The 17,549-nt window shown below is 38.1% G+C and overlaps 1 protein-coding gene across 1 annotated transcript in view; it reads left to right on the forward strand.

The window, feature by feature from the left end:
- Positions 1-17,549, forward strand: part of LOC142750387 (dynein axonemal heavy chain 3-like) — a 1,255,980-nt gene that overhangs the window by 1,057,593 nt on the left and 180,838 nt on the right. The window contains exons 60-61 of the mRNA XM_075859390.1: positions 1,017-1,150; positions 1,755-1,926. Coding sequence (XP_075715505.1) covers positions 1,017-1,150; positions 1,755-1,926 — 306 coding nt within the window. The remainder of the gene's footprint in view (positions 1-1,016; positions 1,151-1,754; positions 1,927-17,549) is intronic.

The following is a 17,549-nucleotide window of genomic DNA, read 5'->3' on the forward strand; positions in this document are numbered from 1 at the left end:
TGGCGTTCATGTGGATTTTACTTTGCTATGTACTACATACCTATAAATTGCTGCAGACCAAGTACATCCCTTCATTACAATGGTATTCCCTAATGACAGTTACCTCTTTGAGCAGGATCATAAACCCTCTAACACTGCAGAAATTGTTAAGGAATGGTTTGACAAACATAACATAGCGTTCAAGGTGTTGACTTGGCCTCCAAATTCCAAAGATCTCAATGTGATCGAGCAACTGTGTGATGTGATGGAAAAGCAAGTCCGATCCATGGAGGTCCCACCTCACAACTTACAGGACATAAGGGAGCTGCTGCTAACGTCTTGGTGCCAGTTACCACAAGACACCTTCAGCGGTCTTGTGGAATCTATGCCTAGACAGGTCAGAGCTGTTTTAATGGCACATGGGGGACCTACACAACATTAGGCAGGGGGTTTAAATGTTATGGCTGATTGGTATATATGTTATATTTTACTATCACTATTACCAATATCCTTTCAAGAAACATAAAATGCTTTTGCATTCTGTGAATAGTAATCAATCCCGTTGTCCAATAACAAACACATATGACAGCAAGTTGAGTGAAAGATAATAATATCCATTGTTCCAGATATTAAATTTGTCTAAAAAATCAAAACATTTCTTTGGGGTTCAAACATTTTCCCAAAAATTTAACTTAAAAACATACGTTTTGAATTCATGGATGACACAAACCATAACCAAGATTTTACTACAACTTGTTTGAACTGACAACTAAAAGAATTATAGCACTACCTTCATTAGGTTTAAGTCTTAGATATAATCAATACAGTTACAGTATATAGCCACTTGAAATACAAATCCTGTCTCCCGGCTATGATCATAGGAAAACTAGAACCTAAAGATTTACTTTCTCTAGTAGAAAAATCTGAAATTCCTAAATCTAATTTTGGAAAAACAATGCTATTTTAAAATTTGTTTGTTAGAATCTCACCGGTTTTTTTTATCACTTCATTGAATTACATTATTTTTTTGTCATCAGGAAATTTTGAAATGCTGGTTCAATATGTGCCAAGACAAAAGTATCCCAGTGTCAGATGGATTTGCACTTTCGGGTACTCTGGGTGATCCTGTAAAAATAATGGAATGGCAATTCCATGGACTTCCAAAAGATAAGTATGTCAATCGTTTTGTGTTTTATAATATGGAACAAATATATAGACTAAAAAAAAAAAAGTCACCTTTTTGCTCCTGAAGCAACTCAGTTTCTAGACTAGCTGCCGGTTACATCGAGAACACAAATGAAAACATTTAAACCCTAACATACAAAACTCTGTCCAACTTTACTCCCTACAATTTTTAACTTTTTTGTGGGTACCCTGACACATGCAACTTTGCCTCTACAAAAGGCATTCATGTCTCTGCTACTCTATTCCATTTCTCCCACTCTTGTATCCAGGACTTTATCTTCTGTCTTTCCCATTCTTTGAAATTCTATTCCTACTGCAATTTACCTCTTGCCTCTCCCTAAAAATCTTTACTTGTGGCCTAAAACTCCCTTTCTTCAGTCAAGTATATAACACCAGGGTATATCTCTGAACTGCTATTTCGATATTACGCCCCCATTCCAAGGCCATAAAACTGACTGACTGAATCTATCCATTATTCAATGCAAATTGTAAGCTCTTATGTACGAGACTTCTCTTATTCAGGTCCCTATGCGTTCGTAATGCTAAATAAACCAATATAAATAACTTACAAAACAGGTATTCTTTTTCAGTTTCTCCTTAGAAAATGCCATTATTGTGACATCATCTCAACGCTGGCCTCTTGTGATTGATCCTCAAGGACAAGCAAATAAATGGATAAAAAACATGGAAAAAATAAATAAAATTCAGATATGCAAAGCTACAGATGCAGACTACCTCCGAACTGTTGGAAACAGTATACAGGTACTAAAAGACTAAATGTGTTTTTTTTCCAGGACTTGAATTATATCTGCAATAAAATCTGAAGAGCCAAGTGAAAGTGTGGTTAATTCTTTACACGTTACACTGTTTAAGTTATAATTACCTTTTTAGTCTCTGTCATCTTGTCGAGCTCTTTATTATGATTTATGACCCCAAGGCACCTGCTCACGACTCATCTCATGGCTTTCTGCCTATTCAGATAATTTTGAAAATATTATCAATAATTGACTGCATGAACATTACAGTCTTGGCTTGTATGCTTTGTTTGCAAATTGTGCCTATTACAAGGAAGTATTTCCTGTGTTTACAGTTTTTTACGCTCTCGCAATGAGTATTTAAAAAAAATATATTTTATGTATGATTACCACATTACATATTAAAAAAAAAATTGTGTTTTGTGGTAAAACATAAACTCTTATTCCTAGTGGTGGAGTTTTGTTTAGTGCTTAATTCCAAATCTCTTCTAACCCCTCTCAACTCCACACACACATAAAGTAATATGGAGCCTCTAAAACGCAATTGGTTTGGTGCTGGCTAGACTGGGGTGCGGAGTCTTAGGAAACTTGCTGCTCTTCACTCTAAATCCACGCAAGGAGTGGTGGACTTTCATGGTCGGATTTCATGGTTGCGGCCCCTAGATTAGTGACTGATTGGCAGAGTTTATATATATATATATATATATATATATATATATATATATATATATATATATATATATATATATATAAAAAAAATCGTAGAGCAAAGTAACGGCACCAGGACTTCAGAGTAGAGGAAACAGAGTGGATTTATTCACCACAAGTAGGCGACGTTTCGGCTAGTCACAGAACCTATAGCTTGAGAAAGGTTCTGTGACGAACCGAAACGTCGCTTACTTGTGGTGAATAAATCTACCCTGTTTCATCTACTCTGAAGCCCTGGTGCCGTTACTTTTCTCTATGTTTATTATATATATATATATATATATATATATATATATATGTAGAGATAAGCAGCACTCTGCGACAGATTCCAACACAGTAATGGGTGCAAGCAGGTAATCCAGATCCGTGGATTATAAAACATAAACGAAAGAAATCCCACAGCACTCCGATGGTTCCAAAAAGTATGTGATTTATTCAGTCAACAGCAGCTCCCACTTAACCATAGAGTATCCCCCCCAACAGTGTAAAATGTGCTCTTTCATAACGTAGAGTCCTATACACCTGCCCCGTCCATTCAGCAAGATGAGGAATTCTAAATGACATCCATTTTGAACTGAAGGATCAGCTGTACCTGAACTTTGTTATATAAATGATCAATTTTAGTCGAATCCCCAAACAAAACAAAACACAGTCCGACCCATCAAAAAAGTGGAGCAATACTGTAACACATCCCAACACCTGGATCCAGTAACAATGTCATTTAGGACATCTCCAAAGGAGGTGCACAAGGTCCGCTTCAGAAATACCACATTTCTGGCAGAAAACCGATTGTTCTAAATATAATTATGACTAATATTTTTGGAGTATAATGTAATCTATTTATCACCATAAAACGTGAAAATCAGTGAGCAACATTAAGTGATACTCTTTTCACATTCCTATGGACAGATACCCATTGTGACTGAGAAATATATCCCAAATTGTTCCAATTAGTAAATTCAAATTAATTTTTAGCCCCTAAACACAAGTGTTCATAACAAAGTAAAATCACCACAGGAAAAGGTTTAACCCCTTAATGACCGGGCATGTTTGTACCTTAATGACCAAGCCAGATTTGTCAAATCTGGTATGTCTGACTTTATCAGAGAATAACTCTGTGAAAGTTTTGAATATCCAAGTAATTCTGACATTGTTTTTTCGTCACATGTTGTACTTTATTTTAGTGGTAAAAGTAGACTGATACGATTTGCGGAAATTAATAAAAAAATAGAAAAATGGAATAAATTTTGTAAAAATTACCATTTTCCCCTATTTTTAACTGCAATATGTCACATATGTACACAAATACTGGACAATTTTTTTAATTAAATATATATTTCTATCTCTTTACTCTATTTTGGCAGCACTTTTGAAAAAATAAAATATATTTTCAGCAATTTAGAGGACTTACAAATTGAATAATAATTTTATAAATTTTGAAGTACATTTTGTTTTCCTGCACCAAGCCAGGTTTTCAGAGGCTCATAGGTCTCAGAGTGATGGAAACCCCCAGAAATGACCCCATTTAGAAAACTAGACCCCTTAAGGTATTTACCTAAGGGTATAGTAAGTATTTTGACCCCACAGTTTTTTGCTAAATTTAATACATAGCAGGTGAAAAAAAAAAATTCACTTTTTTTCATAAAAGTATCAGTTTGAAGACCAATTTCTTTGTAAAGCGACCATGAGAATGAAGAAACACACCACAAAATCTATCACCCTGTTTCTCTTGTTTTCAAAAATACCCACATTGTGGCCCTAATGCGCTGCCTGGACACACGGCAGGACCCAAAAGGAAGGGAGCACCCGGAGGCTTTCAGGACTCATATTTTGCTTGAAAATGTTTTAGGCAAATATAGGCCAGAACACGGCTCCACATCTACAGTACGAGCTACTTTACAAATTTGGAACAATTTTACTAAATATAAACATCTTGATATGCCTACCAAAATAGAGAAAATCCCATTCCAAATCTTGAATGACTTTCTTCCAGATCTAGACATAAACAGCTGGATAAACGCAGGCTTAACATATATAGATGATCTATATGTGGAAAATAATCTATGTTGCTTCTCTGACTTATCATTCAGATACAAACTAGATAAAACTCAATTCTACAAATTTCTGCAGATAAGAACGATTATGAGAGAGATTCCATATCCATTACTCTCCCTACCTATGCCGGCTTCTACGTACTTAAATAACCAATTAAAAACAATTAAAGGTATTCACACGTTTTATCAGATTGGTTCCCAATCACTTACCTTTGAAAATCAAACACATATATCTAAATGGCATAGAGATCTGAACGGCCAATTTTCAAGAGACCAGTGGTTAAGAGCGTTCTCCATCTCTCTTAAATCCTCTTCCTGTACTAATCATCAAGAATTATATTATAAAATATTCTATAGATGGTATCTCACTCCATATAAACTTTCCAGAATATATAGTGATGCATCGCCCCAATGTTGGAGAGGTTGTAACCATTTGGGATCCATACTTCACATATTTTGGGAATGTCCTTTATTATTAACCTTTTGGCAATCAATTAGCGCACTACTAAATGAGATTACAACTCAAAATATCAACCTCACGCCGGAACTTGGGTTACTACGGCTTGGAATTGATGTTATTCCCAAACAATTCCAAATTGTAATATGTCATATATAAATATCTGCCACATCAGCTGTAGCGTTCAGATGGAAAACATGTAACGTCCCGACCATCACAGACATCATTAAAAAAGTCAATACAAACTATCAATATGAATATATTTATGCCTGTAGCATACAAAGACATGACCGATTCTGTAGAGATTGGATGTGTTGGAATAATTCTGTATATGCCGTACCACTCCCTTTCTAGTGCCAGCTCATACGTTGTCTGTTGTATACATTTTATTTTTTCTTTATGATGACCTGTATACGTTCTTCACAACATTTATTTTATTTACCTTTCTTTTATTATCCATATTATTTTGAATCCCATTTTCTCAAAATGTTAAAACTTATTAGTTCGGACTTTTACGGACGTAGCGATACCAATTTTGTTCATTTTTTTACATTACTTTAGAAGAAAAATGCGAAAAGGTGTTTTGTTTCTTTAACTTTAAAAATAAAAATTCTCACTACTAATAACTATAATTCTTCTACACATTTTATTAATCAATCCCCTTAGGGGACTTGATCCAGCGATCATTGGATCACTGGTAAAATATACTGCAATACTAATGTATTGCAGTATATTGTTATTCTTACAGGCTTCTGTAACAGAGCGATCGCTGTTCCTGTCCGTTAGTACCGAGGGGGCCTGCTGTAATACACAGCTGACACCCGCAGAGTATGGAGCGGGCTCAGCACGTGAGCCGGCTCCATACATCAACCGCCGCACCATGACGGGCAGTTAAGTCATAGTGCGCAAAGGGGTTAATAGGCAGCGGATGGTTCAAAGTGAAAATTGCAATTTTCCACTGATACGCCATTTTAGTGCATAATATGTTGTGCCCAGTTTGTGCCACAGAAGACAAATACCTCATAAAACGTTAAGCGGGTTCTCTCGGGTATGGCGACGCCATATGTGTGGGCACAAACTGCTGCTTGGGCACGCTGCAGACCTCAGAAGGGAGGGAGCGCCATTTTGCTTTTGGAGCGCAGATTTTGCTTGGTAGTTTTTCTGTTTTGGGTTTCGCTGGTATTTCAGTTTATAATGTGGGGGGCATGTGTAATCTGTGCGGAGAGCATCAGGGCATAATAAGAGGGTATGATAATGGGGTAAATAAATAATATTTCATAGATGTGTGGCTGGTGTCGCACTGATAAATGGCGCCCGATCTTATCCACTTTTGGACACTCTGCACATTTTGCATCGCCATATTCTGAGAGCCAGGACTTGTTTATTTTTTCACCACCGGAGCCCTGTGAGGGCTTATCTGTTGCGGGACAATCTGTCGTTTTCATTGGTACCATATTGGGGTACATGCGATTTTTTTTTATCACTTTTTATAGGTTTGGTCCTTTTTTTTAGCGTTTGCACAATAAAATGACTTATTTATAAACAAAAAAAATTCTGTGTCACCATATTCAGAGAGCCATAATTTTTTCATTTTTTAGTCAAAAAAGCTGTGTAAGGGCTTGTTTTTTGCGGGACGGATTGAAGTTTTTATTGGTACTATTTTCGGGTACATGCAACTTTTTCATCACTTTTTATTCTTTATTTAGGGAGCGGTGGGGACCAAAAAATTGTGATTCTGTTGTAGTTTTTTATTGATTTTTTTTGGGGTGTTCATCGTGCGGGAAAAATAACATTATAGTTTTATAGTTGGGGTCGTTACGAACGCGGTGATACAAAATATGTGTACTTTTTTAACGTGTTCATTTTTTTCTATAATAAAAGTCTTATTATAGGGAAAAAAAGCATTTAGTGTTTATAGAACTTATAACTTTTATTTTTACACTTTTTTGAAAACATTTTTATTACTTTTTTTTACTTTTTTCACTTGTCCCACTAGGGGACATTTGGACTTGCAGCTTTGATCGCTGCTAGAGTACATTACACTACACACGTAGTGTAATGTACTCTAACTGTCATTGTGACATGACTGTCACACTGACAGGAAGCAGAGGAAGAACGGCCGGAGGCTGTTCCTCCAAGGCTTCCGTACATGGCAACCCGGAGGTCATTATCTGACCTCCGATTGCCGTGACAAGCATCGGTAGCCCCCACGATCACTTCGTGGGGGCTGCCGATGTGCTTCAAACCACTTAAATGCGGCGACGGCAATCCGTCGCCGCACTTAAGGGGTTAACTGCCGAAAGCAGCGGCGATGGTCTGCTGTCCGGCGAGACTGATGTCTCAGCTGTCTAGGACAGCTGTCAGCGCGCGTCTGTCACTCTGTGTTTACACAGAGTGACAGTTTGAAATGCGGACGAAAATGAACGTCATGGTGCGGGAACTAGCAGCCGACCAGGACGTTCATTTTCGTCCTTGGTCGTGAAAGGGTTAATTATGTAATTATTTTTATCTGTAGTGCAATTCCAGACGTGCAACAATGGAGAATATAATAACAAACCAGAAATTGGTTTCCAAATTCTAGCTGAAGAGCTGGAAAGGTTTTCAACCCAACCTCTTATTTTTAAATAAAAGTGAAAATTGTGTAATCCCATAATTAACCCAAAAGTGTCCCTCGGTTATTGCATAAAATTAATGCAAATAAAGATTATTCCTTACTAGAGTGATCTCCAGACATTCCTCAAATGCTAACACCTTCTTCGTCTCACCTCATAATTTAGAATATAACTTTGGCAAAGGTTTTGAGGAGTATGAAAGTCTGGACAACACTCCTGGCTCCAATAGTTGAAGACCATAACCCAATTGACCCTGACCCTGCTCATGTAGTATTAGTCTATTAACTGCTAAAGTGTTCCAGTGTATTAACTGTTGTAATTGAGATTCCAAAAAATAAGACAAAAAAATTATGCACATAATCTGTCAATAATGTAGAAATTTTTATACACAAGTATTTCATAGAGTTGATTATTTGGAGTTCAAACCCATCATTTGAAACAAAATTTTTATTGAAGGCCATTAATGTTGATGTTTGCCAATAAATCTTTACCCCAGCAAGAGCTCCAAACTGTTTATACACGCCAATGACATATTCCACATCCAAAGTATTTCTAAGGAACAGTAGCATGACATCGGCGTATAAAAAGATTCTCCTCCTCTACCACCACGGGGTGCCCTCTTATCCACTCATCAGATCTTATTTTTTCAGCCAAAATTTTGATAAGTAAAATAAAAAGTAATGGGGAGAGGGGACATCCCTGGCGAGTGCCCTGAGATATCTGGAAAGCAGGAGAACAAAGTCAACCCATTCCTATCCTAGCTCTAGGGCTGGAGTATAATAATTTAATCAAATTAATAAAAAAAAAATCAAAATGCAAACCTTTGAGCACTCCCCAGAGAAACCCAGACTCCACCATATCAAATGCCCTGGCGGCATCTAGATAAGAGCATCCTCTTCATAAACGTATCCCTTCCATACTGAATATTGGTGAAGGCCCTCCTGGGATTACAGAAGATTGATTTCCCCAGGAGAAACATGGTCTGGCCTGGGCCCAGCACTAAGAGGATAACTGCTATAAGGCGATTGGCCAACAACTTGGCTAAAATTTTTAAGTCTGGATTCAAAAGAGATATATGAAGATAAGACTGCATATATATTGAATCATTATCTTTTTTTAGAATTAAGACAATAGTAGCTTTCTCCATTGAGGGTGAAAGTTTACCTTCCTTAAATGAGTTAGTATAGATGTTACATAGTACGGTTGAAAAAAGACACATGTCCATCAAGTTCAACCAAGGGATGGAAAAAAGGGAAGGGAATACAGATGTTCTATTACCTCTTCTTAATAGTAGGTATATCCCTCATACGGAATTCCATCCACACCGAGTGCCCTGTTCTTTGGAAAACTACCAATCACCTTTCTTATCTCCTGCAAAGTCAGGGAGCCTCCAGAACCTCTCTCTGTTCAACAGACAAGGTGGGGAGGTCTACAGCTTCCAAGTAACTCCATATATCACTGTCCATACAATCAGCTTTAGATGAGTACAGCTCTTTAAAAAAAACTCCATAAATTCCATCAGGACCTCCTCCGGGTCTGTACATACTCCTGACCCATCCCTTTCCTAATCGCCGAAATAAAGGATGATGCATCCTGGCTTTTTATTATAGAGGCCAACAACTTCCCTCCTCTTCCTAACTCGGCACAATTCCTTCTGCCCTGAACAAATTATTCCTTTGCAGCCAATGTCGATTGCATATTGTCATATTGTAACTCTAGACTGCACCACCTCTGTCTGTTGGCATCAGAGGACACTTGAGGGTATTACATTCTGCCTCTGCTAACTCCACCTTAAGTGCCGATTCTAGATGAACATTACTCTTCCTTTTGACTGCCCATATCTTAAGCATCAAGCCTCTAAAGAATGCTTTAAAAGCGTCCCACTCCACAGGAATAGTGGCAGAGCCCATATTCACTAGAAAAAAATGACTTAATTTGGCGCATTACCGCATTATCCAGCAATGAGTCCTGTAGTAGCCTAGGTCTAATCCATTCTAATCTTACCTAGCCTCTGGTTTTTCAAAAAAATTTCCACCAACATAGGGGAGTGATCCAATACTTCACGTGTTTCATAGCTCACATTTTTGATCAATCGTAGCATTTGCTCATTAGGAATTGCTACGTGGGAGACTATTTGAAGATTTTGAGTAGCCAGAGAATTAGCGTACCTCTGGGTATCTTGAGCGCCAAACATTCATCTAACCTACTTCGCCCAAAAACTGTAAAAAAAAAAAAAAGATTTATTTTTAGAGCTCAGGTTGGCATCTCCCTTAGGAAATCTATCTATATCTTCCTTAGGGGCAATATTGCAATCTCCCATAATGAGTAAAGGGCAATCCTGCTTATCACTCAAATAGGGCAGGATTCTCTTGAAAATGCTTAATGAAAAAGGGGGAGGGTTATAGACTGCTACAATGACTGCTAAAGTTCCCTTAAATCTGCCAAATAATGCTACAAACCTACCCTCTGTATCTATAAACAAATCCCTTATCTGAACATTAATCCTTTTATGGATAAAGTAGTCAGGAAGTAGCAAGACAGAGGATGAGACAGAACCGTCGTCAGGAGTCAGACCAGGAGTCGATACCAAAAGTAGGAACCAAGCAAAAAATTCAAAGGGTGAGAGAGGAACATAACTCAGGAACAAGGCCGAGGTCAGGGTCAGGATCAAAGTCAGGAGGAAAGTGAAATAGCAATAGGAACAATAACCAAACAAAGGATGTACCTTGAGCTGCAGTAAAAACATGGTAGGTTGAGTCCCCTTTAAATAGGCTGCTGACGTCATTAGCAAGCGCGGCTCATCACTTGCACCGCCGGGACTCTTCGCTGGAGCCAGGCTAAGGGAGTAACACTTTTATGGCTGCCAGCAGAATGGGAAGTAATCTGCTCCACTGGCAACCAAGTCGCATATGGGTCCACCACTGGGTCTCCTAGAGAATGATTAATTATTCATCCAGTTGGAAACCCAACATTCATCTAAACCAGTGCCAGACCATCATGTCTCCAAATCACATAGCAGCCATCTGGACTTCACATCACTGATTTTAAGTTGCTTTTCACCTTTGTTAGACAATGCCACATTCTGTATCAAACATGCATACTCTCAATTCCAGACGACGCCACCTCTATAAGGCCGGTGGTGAGACGGGTGGCGTGGCACTGTACTCCTGCTTCCCGGCATGCAGCCAGAGTTTTATCATGCAGTGTGTGAAGGGAAGCAGGATGTGGAGAGCTGTATGGGGGAGATTTATCAATCTATTTATGCCAGTTGTCTGGTGCAAATGCATTGAAAAGTATGGTGTTAAGACTTTGTTCCATATTTATGGAGCATCCGTTCCACTTTTTCCAACATAGAAGTTGGGTAAATTTGGCGAGGATTCGGAGTTGTGCAGAGCGTGATACATTTATTCAAATATTCCTCCACATTTCTGCTTAAAAATTTATTGGAACATGTACGACCTGACTTTTTTTTGGCCTAAGCCAGAATAATTAAAAGGTCATGCACAAATCTATTGCACCCTGCATACGAAATATATACAGGCACACTGCTCACACCTATTAAGATCTGTTATAAAATTACGGGGAACAATAACTTCATAACAAATTTTTTTAATTTGTCAGAGTTCTCAGTGGGGGGTAGGACCCATATAAGGTTTTACTATCAAGCACTATGATTTCAATGGAAAGTTTGCCACACATTGTATGACTTCTAATATGTAAAATAAACTCCTCTTAGTTTGCTTCTCAGAGAAGGTTTTTGATTGTACACAGAGACCTCTACAAGAGCAGATGACGCTCCAGACCACAAATTGGAAAACACAAATTTATCTTCATTCTAAATGAGGGTCTGTCACACAGTTCTCTTAAAACCAGGGCACAGAAGCCTTTCTAAAAGGGTGTCGTGGGTGCTACTGCAAAGGTGCATGATGTATGATACACAGCATGTCTGTCTGCAGCTGGCATACTGATACTTACACATGAAGAGTAAGAAGGGAACAGTTCAGGGCTACAGTATGATAACTTAGTGCAGCAGCACCCACAGTCATCATTTAGGTAGGTGCCCTAGTTTAAAGCAGACTGTACAATGACAGATCCTCTTTAATTTTCAATCTCTTCTTTATTTTATCATCTTAGCCATCAACCATCAGTATTAGGTTGGAATATATTAATAAATATGATTATTTTTTTTGTAGTTGTAGTAGCAAGAGTAGTAGTAGTAGTAGTAGTAGTAGTATAAGAAGTAGTAGTTTTTGTGGTGGTAGTTGTTGTTGTTGCTGTAGTAGTAGTAGTAGTAGTAGTAGTAGTTTTGTGGTGGTAGTAGTAGTAGTAGTAGTAGTAGTAGTAGTAGTAGTATAAGTAGTAGTAGTGGTGGTGTTGTTGCAGTAGTAGTAGTAGTAGTAGTAGTAGTAGCATAGTAGTAGTAGTAGCATTGTAGTAGTAGTAGTAGTAGTAGTATAAGTAGTAGTAGTTTTTGTGGTGGTAGTTGTTGTTGTTGTTGTAGTAGTAGTAGTAGTAGTAGTAGTAGTAGTAGTAGTAGTAGTAGTAGTAGTAGTATAAGTAGTAGTAGTTTTGTGGTGGTATTTGTTGTAGTAGTAGTAGTATTATAAGTAGTAGTAGTGGTGTTGTTGTAGTAGTAGTAGTAGTAGTAGTAGTAGTAGTAGTAGTAGTAGTAGTAGTAGTAGTAGTAGTATAAGTAGTAGTAGTGGTGTTGTTGTTGTAGTAGTAGTAGTAGTAGTAGTAGTAGTAGTAGTATTGTAGGGGTTGTTGTAGTAGTAGTAGTAGTAGTAGTAGTAGTAGTAGTAGTAGTATTATAAGTAGTACTAGTTTTGTGGTGGTAGTAGAAGTAGTAATGGTGGTAAAGTTAATATTGGTATTAGAAAATAGTATAAAAATGTTTAACACATTATATATTATTTCCACTATTTAGCTTTGTTGCTCTATTACAATATAGTTTATGATACTCCATTCATCTGCTGTTGGTATTTTGTTACATTCTTAGACACTATGTATACATTTTCAGTGTAAAATAAATAAATAAACAGTAGAATGTTCATATAGAGTGGAATAAAATGAAAAGTGTTCATTGTGCAGGCTCCTTTATGTAGGTGGAATTGTTATTTCTACATGGTTGAGCAAGTATGGCTGGAGGTTTTTAGAAATAAAAAAAAAGACCCTCTGGACCTGGAAATCTGTCTGTTTCTTCCCATGGGGTCAGTTGGCACAGAGTGAGACTGACACAGTTTTTATTTTTCTTTCAAGTCCGTTTCACTTCACCAAGAAGCAAAACAGGCGAATCTCAGCCTCGTGGGGTTTTTTGTTAACAGTTTTACACTAAAAATGCAAACCATCCATTGTAGATTAGTGGTTTAATTTTAACAGCTGGATGTTTTTACTAAGAACCCAGCTGTATGCCAATGTGTTTGCCAACTACAGAGTAAATGTAGATTTTATTTTGGGCTTTGGTAGGTATTAATTTGGAATTGCACCTTTCCTAAACACTCCAATTTGTTTTTTTAAAGAAAATATTTATTTTATCTCTTGCAGCATCTTAGCTCATCAAATATTATTTGCACTTTGATTTAGTTTTATATGTGGATAAAATCCTTTGGAAAATATTTTTTGCTTGTGATTCATTATGCCATGAATGTTAAATCTGCACAGTATTGTGTACATCCCCTATCAGTTATTTGTTCTTAAAAAAAAAAAAAAGCTATCTATCTATCATTTTTTGATCTATCTAGCCATCCACCCATCCATCTATTTAATTTATTTATTTTTCTTATGTTTTCTAAATCAGTTATTTATGCATTTTACATGTATATAAAAAATGTAACAGGACTGACAGCACAATTTCTTAAACTGGAAAAGACCAATACAAATATTAATTTCTAAGTCTTAAAGTGACAAGCACTTATATAAAAAGTATAAGTTGCGAAATTCAGCAACTGCACAAGTATAAATAAAGTGAACAAACTGCACAGTCTACAAAACTTTACTTGACTACAGAAAACATCTATTTGCATATCATATTATAGGTACCTACATAGGCAAATTTGTAACAATGAGAAAGTGTTTATTGCTGTAAATACTTATTCCATGAAATATGTTCAGCCAGAAACTGTCATGAATATTGTTCTTAAGCCCAAGGCTGACATAATACATATGAGGGTTTCCTAGCCAAATCTTGTGTAAAGCCCTACTTGAGAATATGCCAATAAAATAGGCTCTGGGCATCTGAATATAATCAAATTTAGAATGCCAAGCACTTCTATATAAATTATAATTTGTCAGAAAGCAAAAACCACATAAGTTAAGTCCTAAGAATTAATGTGCAGGTTTGTCCGTGGAAAATATGCTTGATAATGGGGATACATAGTCCATATTAAATGTTGGCCAAACATCTGTGTCGGGAGCCTATTTGTAATGGCGGAAGGAGGTGAAGGGAACAAGTGAGCCCTAATCTACCCACCGCCCTGTCCCTGCCTACTTGCAACGACCCGCCCTAGGCGACGGGGTACAACTGGGCGGCGGTCCCTACGCTGTCTAAGTGCAAGGGGGTACAAACAGGGAACACGCAAGGGAATACAGTAGCCCACGGAACGCCGCGAGGAAACGGAGCGGGAAAGAGCCAGTCAGGATCAGGAAGTAGTGGAGTATACAAACGGGAGCACGGAGCAGAAGCAAGCCAGGGGCAGAGCAACGCAGGATAAACGGAACTGAAGCAAGGCAGAAGCACGGCAGAAGCAGGCTGGAGCAAGGCAGCAGTGGGGCCAGGAATCCAAGAGAATAACAAGCAAGGAGGAAGAGAAAACGGCAGGTATAAATGGACAGGGGGCGGAGCTAACTCTGACTGACCAGGCCGCGATAGGCTCTCCCACTCCTGAGCCTGCCACCCTGATTGGTGGGAGCAGGTGTCAGTCTCAGAGGTCTGGCCTCAGGTGTCGACTGATTAATCCTGGGAGTATACCCAGACATAGTGCCTGGCAGATCCTTTACACTATTATTCCTGAAACCTATAAAAGCAGCATATGCTTCTAAGCTCATAAATAACAATAAATAAATAAAAAGTTGTATTCAGTTTTATGCATCACTTAAAAATCATGTGACATATCATTAAAAGCCCAAATAGATTATTCTTACCTAAATGCATATTATAAGTGTATCAGTATACAAAGAATTATTATGGTAAATAGCTAAGTGGTCTGAGCTGCCGTTCTAGGCCCAGTCACATATACAGACAAGCCACTGTGCCTGGGTAAAAAAATAAAGTGACAGAGAGCATGCTGGAGCGCTGGAGCCCCTTTATTCTGCGGATCAAGGGGGGTCCCAGGCATCGGACTGCCAGTGATCAAATATTAATACACAACCTCTCTATTATGTCCCATGATTTATTTATTTTTTACTATATAATATTACCTCATTGCCTCCTGTCTGTGTATGTGACAGTGAAGTCCTTTGGTAATATACAGTACACAATTTACATCTCGCGAGCTAAGGCACAAGATTATCTCCATCTTCTGACCAAGTAGTGTAAATATTACATAGATGGGGGCACCACTCTATGCATACCCAAATCTTTACCATAGAGTATAGTACAACAGAATATTCTTATATTGATGTCTACAGTATAGAGCAAGTGTATGGAAACTACTGCACAAACTCCCACTGCAGGAAGTATATTCTGGTCCTGACCCTAAGGACAAGGGGCCGTTTCTCATAGGGATACCTATAGGTACATACCTCTTCTACTTAATAGAAATTCCTGGCCTGGTAATACAAAAGCTTGACACTATGGCAAGAGGTGAGTGATCATATGTTTATTTAAAGCGCCACTTCACCTAAACTACAAATGACATAAGAGGAGCTACAGGTAAATTCCCAAATATATGTAAATGCAAGTAACAACACTAGTGAACATGGGGAAGACATACACTACCGTTCAAAAGTTTAGCAAGAAAAGCACAGTTTTTTTCAATGAAGATAACATTAAATTAATCAGAAATACACTCTATACATTGTTAATGTGCTAAATGACTATTCTAGCTGCAAACGTCTGGTTTTAAATGCAATATCTACATAGGTGTATAGAGGCCCATTTCCAGCAACCATCACTCCAGTGTTCTAATGGTACATTGTGTTTGCTAACTTTGTTAGAAGGCTAATGGATGATTAGAAAACACTTGAAACCCCTTGTGCAATTATGTTAGCACCGCTGTAAACAGTTTTGCTGTTTAGAGGAGCTATAAAACGGACCTTCCTTTGAGCTAGTTGAGAATCTGGAGCATTACATTTGTGGGTTCGATTAAACTCTCAAAATGGCTAGAAAAAGAGAGCTTTCATGTGAAACTCGACAGTCTATTCTTGTTCTTAGAAATGAAGGCTATTCCATGCTAGAAATTGCCAAGAAACTGAAGATTTCCTACAACGGTGTGTACTACTCCCTTCAGAGGACAGCACTAACCAGAGTAGAAAAAGAAGTCGCAGGCCCCGCTGCACAACTGAGCAACAAGACAAGTACATTAGAGTCTCTAGTTTGAGAAATAGGCGCCTCACAGGTCCTCAACTGGCAGCTTCATTAAATAGTACCCGCAAAACGCCAGTGTCAACGTCTACAGTGAAGAGGCGACTCCGGGATGCTGGCCTTCAGGGCAGAGTGGCAAAGAAAAAGCCATATCTGAGACTGGCTAATAAAAGGAAAAGATTAATGTGGGCAAAAGCACACAGACATTGGACAGAGGAAGATTGGAAAAAAATGTTATGGACAGACGAATCGAAGTTTGAGGTGTTTGGATCACACAGAAGAACATTTGTGAGACGCAGAACAACTGAAAAGATGCTGGAAGAGTGCCTGACGCCATCTGTCAAGCATGGTGGAGGTAATGTGATGGTCTGGGGTTGCTTTGGTGCTAGTAAAGTGGGAAATTTGTACAAGGTAAAAGGGATTTTGAATAAGGAAGGCTATCACTCCATTTTGCAACAACATGCCATATCCTGTGGACAGCGCTTGATTGGAGCCAATTTCATCCTACAACAGGACAATGACCCAAAGCACACCTCCAAATTATGCAAGAACTATTTAGGGAAGAAGCAGGCAGCTGGTATTCTATCTGTAATGGAGTGGCCAGCGCAGTCACCAGATCTCAACCCCATAGAGCTGTTGTGGGAGCAGCTTGACCGTATGGTACGCAAAAAGTGCCCATCAAGCCAATCCAACTTGTGGGAGGGGCTTCTGGAAGCATGGGGGGAAATTTCTCCCGATTACCTTAGCAAATTAACAGCTAGAATGCCAAAGGTCTGCAATGCTATAATTGCTGCAAATCGAGCATTCTTTGACGAAAGCAAAGTTTGAAGGAGAAAATTATTATTTTAAATAAAAATAATTATTTCTAACCTTGTCAATGTCTTGACTATATTTTCTAGTCATTTTGCAACTCATTTGATAAATATAAGTGTGAGTTTTCATGGAAATCACAAAATTGTCTGGGTGACCACAAACTTTTGAACGGTAGTGTATATGTAGATTTCCTGTCAGTAATCCTATTGGTGGACACCACAGTCAGTGAATTTGGCTGCTTAAACAAATTAATAGATTGTACTTTATACAAGAATTGTTGGTAGTTTGTCAACCCTCTACGGTTCTAGAGAATATACACTAGTAGGAGTTTTAGATAAGCTAATTTATATTTTAGGTTAAGTGTTGCTTTAAAAGGGTTTTCCAAGTTATTTAAAAAAAATTGTCAAGAGCCATTACTCACCTCACAGATTCCTGACCTTCCAGCGCCGCCACTTCTGTTCCCCC

This window comes from Rhinoderma darwinii, chromosome 3 (genome assembly GCF_050947455.1).
Source record: "Rhinoderma darwinii isolate aRhiDar2 chromosome 3, aRhiDar2.hap1, whole genome shotgun sequence".
Lineage (NCBI taxonomy): Eukaryota > Metazoa > Chordata > Amphibia > Anura > Rhinodermatidae > Rhinoderma > Rhinoderma darwinii.